Consider the following 9,091-nt stretch of genomic DNA (forward strand, 5'->3'; position numbering starts at 1 on the left):
GAGGGATGGAGGAGACGCAGCCGGGCTCTTCACAGAGGTGCATGGCAGGAGGGCTGAAACACAAGAGGCTCAGGCTGGAGATAAGGAGAAGACTTTTCCCCATGAGGACAGCTCAGCGGTGGGGCTGTGGCCCAGGCAGGCTGGACCGTATCCAGCCTTGGGGTCTTTTATGGTCCGACTGGGTGAAGCTCTCAGCAGCCTGGTCTGAGCCCACAGCTGAGTCTGCTCTGTGCAGGGGCTGGGGCTGGAGACCTCCCCAGACTAAACCGTCCTGTGATGCTATGATCCGTGCTTAATGTATAGATACATGAACTGCAGAACACAGCGAGGCAGTAATAGTAAATGACCAGTCAAGTGACCCATATGAAGGCTGGTACCATCTTTTCTGTTAAATATGGCAGCAGATGGAGAATGAAGGGTGTTTCCTGCCTCTCTCCATGTTTCAAGACCCTCATCCTCCAAGCATTCCTTTCAAAAAAAACCTTTATGTTCTTAGGTCTGCAAATCTCTATCATTTTATAAGACAAGCTGACGGTTAATTGGACTTTCCCAAATGCTGTTTGTCAAAATAATGTCTTGCTGCAAAATCTAGTTTCCTCTCACATTTTTCAGCCACAGGTAGGCAACTCTGAAGCTGAAAACACTGACAGCAGAAAGACATGACAGTGAAATCTGCATTGCTCCAAACAGACAGAGAAGAAGGAGAAGAAAGAAAACAAAGACAAAATAACAGAAGCTAAACAAACTGTATTGCTGATAAACTTTGGTAAGGAACCCAAGGCTTTGCTGAAGTACCAGACAAGAAAGTGGAACAATAACTTTTAAACTCTTTAGGATATACGCCTAGAACACATAACATCTGTTCAAAAAATTCTCCAGTGGCACATGGGAACTAAGCCAAGCTACAGGAGCTAACAGAAGGTAATGGTCTCCTTCAGAGATGGAAAAACACTAGGGAAACTGAAAAATCTATGTAAGTGGACTTTATACTCTTGCTGAAGTGTTTTTAATTACACAGATGAAATCTAACTTTCCTTGTTAGTGCTGTAGATGGTCAGCTCACTGAATGGGATCTTTTTGCATTGGCATTCTCTCATGATGAAACACCACAATGCAGTGACAAAACAAGGAACAAAGTCCAGAATTACTCTTTTCAAAACTCCATACCAAGTTCTACACCTTTGCTTGCCTAGTCCTCCACATTCATTGCTGGATAACCAGAAACAAACGCAGACTGCTGGACCCTGTCCTGCATATGCGGTTCTATGTCCATCCCTGATTCAAGCACCAGAACAGAAACACATACTCGGACGTCAAACTGGCAAGGCACTTTAGTTCCCTACACGGCTCCTCAGCTGGCTGAGGTAACCAGAAAAACACTCCAGGACTGTGCTGGGTTTGCAAGTGATGCTGTGAAGCAAAGAGAGTCTCCAGGCTAGAAGGGGCCCCATGACATTGCCAGGGTGAAATCCATACGTAGAGCAAAACTCAATCAGTTCAGTTAGAAACCAGTTTTGCAAAGGACAACACATCGAGCAAGAGAATCTACAGTCAGTCGGGATCTGAAAGAGTTCATGCTTCTGCTGGCTCTGGAAGAAGCATGAAGCTCTACAGAGAAGCTTCTATAATTGAAGAGTTAACGTGCTCCGGATTTTTTGTTTTGTAAAACAATACTTGTACTTTTTGAGATACCAAATTCTCATGGAATATCATTACAAAATAAAGCAGGTAATGTACTAACTATATGTGCATCCTGCTCTCCCTCTGTTTTTCTGTTACAACAGAAACAACCTGTTCAGATGAGCCTGAAGATAGCTGAGGCTTGCAGTTCTGCAGTATCAAATACAGAACCACAGTATTGTTCTGGTTTGGGTGCAGCCGGCAACAAAAGCGACACGCGGCTGCCCCTCCCCCCGCCGCGGTGCGGAGGAGAATGGAAAGAAAGAGGTAGAAACTGGTGGGTCGGGATAAGGGCATTTTAACAGAACAGCAAACAAAGGGAACAGGAACAACAACGATAAAGAAAAAGGGGAATACACAAAACAAACCCGCAGAACAGACCCGCTCTCTGGGACGAACCGCCGCTGTGCCCTCCCGAGCCGCGAGTGGGTTCCCGCCCCTCCAGCTCTCCCCCCCCCACCGGAACCCAGCATGAGGCACATGTACGGAATACCCGGCTCTGTTTGGCCAGGTTGGGGTTGGGTCAGCCCACCCGGCTGTGACCCTTCCTGGAGTTCGGTGAAAATTAACCCTGTCCTGGCCGAATCCAGGACAAGTATTCAAAACAATTAACTACAATACATTTTACATGCCAAAAAAACATAGCACATTTTGTGGAAAAATAACCAGAAATCCATCAATCACTTTCTTAAAACAATATGTGTAACTGAACTTGAGGGAGTCTATGGAAAACAAATAAACATGTTAGTTAGGTCTTAAAGACAGATTCTGCGTAGTCTTGCCTGAACGACTAGAGAATGCAGTGAAGAGAATTCTGTCTACACTCTATTTGTACAGTGTAGCAGTAGAGGAGTTTTAAAATTAATTCAGGCTTCATTCTCCCATACTTCAGTTCAGTGACAAAAGTAATGTGTGTACATTTCCAGTGCTCAACTGCATATTTGCAAAAGTCAGATTTTGGACTAGAAAAAAACCTAGATTAAAAACGAACTCCAAACCAACCCTATTTTGTGTTCTAACCAGCAGAAAGAGAGGGATATTAAAAACTAGAACAATCACTGTGTTAAGGCAAGATCTTCAATATTGGTCTCATCATGTTAACTTTTCAATGAAGTAAACGTAGAGACTGGGGCACTTAACAGAAGTTAACCATGCTTTGAGAGCACAGGGGCTATTCAAAAGCTGAAATATTCTTTCGTACCTGACCAGAAATGTTCCTTAAGGGAAATTTTGTTACTTAAAAACCATCCTGCACCCCACCTCTGCTCCAAATTACCCTGCTTCCACCTGCTTCCTTGCAGCACCATTGAGTTTCCAGCTGCATGCTCTCAACCTTTCCCTTGCAGAAGTCTATTTCCATGAAATGCTTCACTGGTAGTCTAGTACTGTGTCGTTTCAGAGACTTGAAGTTTCCTCATTCATGTATTCATGAAAAAAATTTGAAATGTCTGGCAAAGTAGCTAGGTTGCTGCAACACAGAACTGTATTCCCTTGCTACCGACTCCCTTCTTCTGAATTCCTAATCTTCTTTTACAATTAGAACTACAGAACCATTAACTCATTTCCCTTAAGCTAAGGCTCTGTTTATGTGCCCTGCCAAGTCAGATACCTGACCTTCTCATTACTGTCCTTTTCCATATGTTCAAAAGATTAGCTTTTTAAAACTGTAATAATCCTCAGTCTTCAAACTACTGCCAATCCTTGGTTTAAAATTAACAATATGTTTTATATTGTAAGGTGTCATTTAAAGAAGTATATGTTTACAGGTACACGTTTATTTTTCAGAATATTTTTCTTTCTCCAATAATCCACTACCTAACAGACCTTGTGTGTCTCTCATTCTCCCCTCTTTCTACCTAAGCTCAAAACAAAACCAGGATTCTCTGAATTCCTTCAGTAGCTATCCTCTCTTTACACATTAAAAACCAAACCAAACCAAACCAAACCAAACCAAACCAAACCAAGCCAAACTCAAACCCAGACACTCAGTTTAAAGCTCAGGATTTTCCTGTGTGGTAACACAGGTTACAGCATGTTGCTCAGCAAGTATGTGTACTTCTGACCAGTTTAAGCAAAGAAAAGAAATACAAGAAAATACATAAGAAGTGTATGTCCAGCAAAATAGAGACAAACCAACTGAGCTTTTGTTTTCCAGTGAAGTAAACAAAAAGGACTAGAAGTGTCACACTAAAGCTTATATCATTATTTCTATATTCTCAAATTTGGGATAAGTCAATTCACCTAAATAATATACTGGTCCTGACTGCACCCTCAGCAGAATGAAATCCTTTAATTCAAATTGCAGAATAAGGACTTTCTTAGGTGTAGCTTTTGGAATTGATCTTCCCTTATTCGAAAAGCTCACCTCTACAGCTGTTTTCTGATTACTTAATTTCTTGATATGGCATCTTTTTACAGTAAAGAAAACACTACTGAAAACAACTGGGCAATGGGACATGGCTTTTCCTTAAAATGCTTAAGCAGAATACTGAAACCCAAAACTAAACATAAAACTTCTTTTTTCTGTGTTTGGTTGTCTGAAAAATGCTTCCTTCTCTTCCTCTCAAACTACACGTTCATAGTGAATATTTTAATTAGAAATCTAATTTTCACTATCAGCAGAGTTTCGGCTGACCTGCAAAGTGAGAAGTCACTCATACAGCTATTTCAAAAGAACAATTCTGCTGTACTAAGAAAGCAATGTTTCTTGTAAACAGGCTTTTTAAAAATAAATTATTAATATCTTATAATCTGTCTCCAAAGATCAGAATACATGTAAAGGAGGAAAGCTTTGAAGGAAACCAAGCTAACAGAGCCTGTAAGTCACAGCTGCCAATCAGATTTTTTTGTATATATACACTCTAATATCCTCAAAGTAAGCATAAGGGTTAAGCTACATATTTAGAATGATAGGCTTATTCGCTTCAAAAAAGGGGAAAAAAAAAAATCAGTCAAAATGTAATTACCATCCCATGCCTGTTTTTACTCTTTACATATGTTACCACTAAATCTAGTTCCGCTGTTTTTAAATGGCACTTTATAATTCACTACATTTGTTTGGATGAGTTTCAGCTTGAAAGAGACTTAAACCAAAACAATTATATTCAGATTTAGATTACAGCAAATCTGGAAGAGAATGGCAAGGAGGGCATTTTATTGTGCAGTGTTGACTGAAGAGAAACTGCTGGATAGAAAGTTGGTAGAGTCTTAAGTTTTCAAACATACCCTGAACTGAAAAACTGCACTAGACTTTCTTAGCTGTTTTTCTTTTTTATGACTTAAAATGTTCATATTTCATGCACAAGTATCAGTGCTTAAAAGCGCCTCCTGTATGCTTCATTTTTTGTTTTGTTTTGATTTTTAACATAGAAATAAACAATGTCAACTCTGTTATGACATTGAAAACATGTATTGAGAATCCCTCCTGCACTTTTAACTTTGTCATAATTTCTTCAGATTGCAACAGTAATTGGAAACAGATAGGTACGTTTAATGGCAAATTCTATAAAGGTTTTAACAAACAGAGCTTTTCTGAAGTGACCTCAGCGGCCAATGTAGCTTGGGCTGGACCAGCTGAGCCTAAGTGCTCATTATTTTGATTGCTTCATCCTTCTCTGGGGAAGCCACTGACAAACTCTTGCTAATCTAAAAGGTTGACAGTTAGAAATGGAAACACAGATGAGGAGCTTACTAAACCTTCTTATTTAAAAGCTTTTCACACATGGATTCAAAAAGAAGTGAGATGTCAATATAACAACTAGTCCCTGAAAAAGTTTACAATTGCCAAAATTAAACTATGGTGTACAAATTTACACTTGCATGTGCACAAAGACATGTTTTCATGTGCCACGAGAAGGTCTAAAATGGTTAATTTAGTAATTTCTCAGCTGAGATACTGCAAAAGGTAACACCTAGACCTTTGTGTAACACAACACTTAGAAAGTTCCAGGACAATACCTCAGTTTATGTTCTTTGTTAAATGCATATTAATAAAATGCAGAAACGGGCATGAAACGTAACTGTCTTCAGTTATACTTTAGAGGTAAGTTTTTTAAGAATTTGAGGGATTTTAAATTCTTCAACAGGAAACTTCCCAGTACTAAAAAATTCAAGTAGAATTAGATAATATTTCTAGACAATCACTGACCTACAGTAATACTTCATACAGCTTTCTTCTAGACAAAGGGAGGTTTTATTTCTTATTGCTACAATAAAACACTTTCTGCAGTGTAGCTCCACCAGAGTTTCTCGCTTTTGATTTCATAAAAATTCTCTGCAATGTTTTTCACTATGCTTGCTTGTCCTTTGCTAATAAAACTAATTTATGGACCTAAAACTCCTGTATGGAAACAAAACAACCTAACTGCAAACATAAAACAAGACAATATTGACCGTGTGGTATGCACTTTGTAGGGGCAGGTTGAATTTGATTTATAAATCAGAAGTGTACAGAACTGCTTGCTTGAACCAACAAAAAGTTTTGTTGCTTTTTAATGCTTTCACGTTTTATGTGTTTTCATAACTTTTCTATTTCAATACACATGCAGTACGCGCATATTTTAAATTTCCAGAAGCAAGATTCACTAGAGTGATGTAGCGTAAGTGAACCACGTGCCACCTAAACAAAGTCCACCAACACAGGTAACTCCTCAAAGAAAGCTGTGAAGAACTACTTGACAAACCCTTTTGGTGCACAAAGCACTGCCAAATAGAAGCCATAACATTTGGCTACCTCCAGGATGAAGGTCTCCATAAGACTTCAGTTAAAACTTCAATTCGACTTCTTGAGATTTATGAAAAAAGAAGTGAACGTGTGAGGGGATAATTTCCACTCTTCAATGATAACTTGCACTGTGGAACAGAGTAAAGGTTATCCGCAAAAGCTGCCTGAATAAACTATCCTTGAGAAGAAGTTTTTTTCAACATTTTAAACTCTAGTTCTCTCTCTGCAAAAGTTCTGCACGTATCTAATATTTTCACATAAATTCCATTCATTGCTAGCTTACCTCCTGTTTGGGTGATGACTTGAATGTCACTAGAAAGCGGTCCATCCCCAACAGAAGTAAAAGCAAGAACCTTCACAGAGTATGTTTTCTGGGGTACCAGATTCCCAATAGTGGTAATATGGCTGTCAGCCACATTGTGCTTCATCCAGCTGTTGACATGTTGAGCGGGGTCCATGGTGTAATAAACTCTGTAACCTTGTATTTGTCCATTAGGTTCCTCAGGTTCTTCCCACTGTACCAAAATGGTGGTAGAGCTCAACATACGGGCCTGCACATTGCGTGGTGCACTTGAAGGTGCTTGCTCTGAAGTCCTGGTTGACACAGGCTCACTGGGTGGCCCTCGCCCAATGTTATTTACAGCAACTACCCGAAATTCATACTCTGAATATGGGCTTAGGCCAGCCACGCTATAGCGTGTTGTGGCTACCCCATCAATTTCTTTATATGGCTCCTCGGAGTTTTTGGGTTTGTGTTGGATTATGTAGTAAGAAACTGGCTCAGGGTTTCCAGAATCCCAAGTCAAAGTTATGCTTGTCGCTGTGCTTTCTGTCACCACAGGTGTTCCAGGAGGTTTGGGTAAGGCTAAAGATAAATGTGAAAAAATACAGTTAGCACTATATAACAGTAGACTTTAATTGTTACAATAAGCAGCTTAAAAACCAAACCAAACAACAACAAAAACAAAACAGGAAGATTGGAATGGAAAGAAGGTGTGATCTATTCATACCAAGCTTTTGGCAATTATGACGTACCCCAGAAATATATCAGAAAATCTTCAAGTTTTGTAGTGTAAGGTTTATTTGATAAAAATTAATGAAATTGACTTTTGTAATAGGTCGTGTAAACATATGTAGAAGAGGAATCTTATAGATTGACAGTTCACCACTACAGTTTAATGTTCAGATTTTTTCGAACCTCTAGTTTCCGTTTACACAGTGAACATGATACTCGGACACCCAACAACTGTAAAAATCATATGACTGGTTCTCAAAGGCTCCTGCTGTTGACAAGTATATGTAAGATTACATTATCCTTTATTTATTGAAATGAAGGCTGGGAGCTAGACACAGGAGAATAATGGAACATTATGATTAACCTACTTATTAGCATCATTACTGTCTGAATCTGTATTTTGTCTTATGCCAGTGACTGGCTGGGATACTTGCCCTCTTGATTTAAGAGGGCAAGAAACATTTAATCCCTTTCAGTGCAATATATTTCTTCAGAATATGGCAGTGAATGAAAGAAAAGACTGAACTACGTCCAAATATAAGTGCTTGGGATATACCTTTGACAGTTATCTGTGCTATTGCTTCTATAACACCAAGGGTAGACATAGCAACACAAGTATAGTTTGCAGACTGCCTGACATCATTAAGCTCAAGGACGTTCCTCCCTATGGGCATATCATCCTCAGGTGTCAAATCTTCTGCTCCTAGCATCCATTTCACATATGGCATTGGTGACCCCACTGCAACACACGTGATATTTACACTCCCGCCAGGCATGATCTCATGATTGGTGGGGGGGATAGAGAATCTCGGTGGGACCCGTCGAACTGGAACAAAACACAAAAAAAGGTAATAACATATACAAAAAAATAAACTGAGTCTTGCATATGGACTACATGCAGTGTACAGACACAATTTAATGTTTTTATGTGTTACATTCCGATCTGCCAGAAATTATGTATAAAAAAAATACGAGACTGAACAAGAATTTTGTCTGCACATAATGTGAATTATTCTATATTTACTTGAGGATATTATTAGGCACATTTATACAAAGGCTGATTCAGACCTATTAGGGCCCCACAGTTAACTAAGTACATACTAACAATACACAAACACCATGCAAAAGATATACACACGCACACGCGCGTGCGCACACACACACGCGCACATATATATATGCATTTTATATGCCTATACATATATATATGCACAGAAAAAAACTGGAAGGTCAACAGCATGCTTGAGTTGATTACCACAACCAACTTCAATGCTGCGTGCTTCCAGCTGATGTGAATAAATGTGCTAGGCCACATTGTCACATCACAGTCCTGGAAGAGATTGCCTACAGTACACTGAAAGTGCAATTTCATTTGCTTTCAGACTCAAAGAAGATGCAGCCTCAAGATCTCACACTAACACTGAAACAAACATAGAAAAAAAATATAATTACACACAGATACAGATATATATATACACATATATATACATATATATACACATATACATATATAAATATATATATGTATATAGTCACAGAAAGAAACTAGGCAAAACCAGCACAAAGTACTGGATTTGGTCATGCAGGCAAGCAAATGACAGAATCAATAGAGAATCATGCTTAGGGAAATGTCTGAGTAAAAACTGCAGAAAGGAAAAGAACTCAAAAAGAAA

General features: G+C 39.1%; 1 protein-coding gene across 40 annotated transcripts in view; it reads right to left on the bottom strand.

Annotated features, from left to right (window-relative positions):
* Positions 1 to 9,091, bottom strand: part of PTPRD (protein tyrosine phosphatase receptor type D) — a 1,391,241-nt gene that overhangs the window by 140,193 nt on the left and 1,241,957 nt on the right. For all 40 annotated transcript variants that reach the window (XM_075446987.1, XM_075446992.1, XM_075447021.1 and 37 more), the window contains 2 exons: positions 7,975 to 8,244; positions 6,687 to 7,268 (listed from right to left, as the gene is read on the bottom strand). In XM_075446987.1, the coding sequence (XP_075303102.1) occupies positions 6,687 to 7,268; positions 7,975 to 8,244 (852 nt within the window). The remainder of the gene's footprint in view (positions 1 to 6,686; positions 7,269 to 7,974; positions 8,245 to 9,091) is intronic.

This window comes from Opisthocomus hoazin, chromosome Z (assembly GCF_030867145.1).
Source record: "Opisthocomus hoazin isolate bOpiHoa1 chromosome Z, bOpiHoa1.hap1, whole genome shotgun sequence".
Classification (NCBI taxonomy): domain Eukaryota; kingdom Metazoa; phylum Chordata; class Aves; order Opisthocomiformes; family Opisthocomidae; genus Opisthocomus; species Opisthocomus hoazin.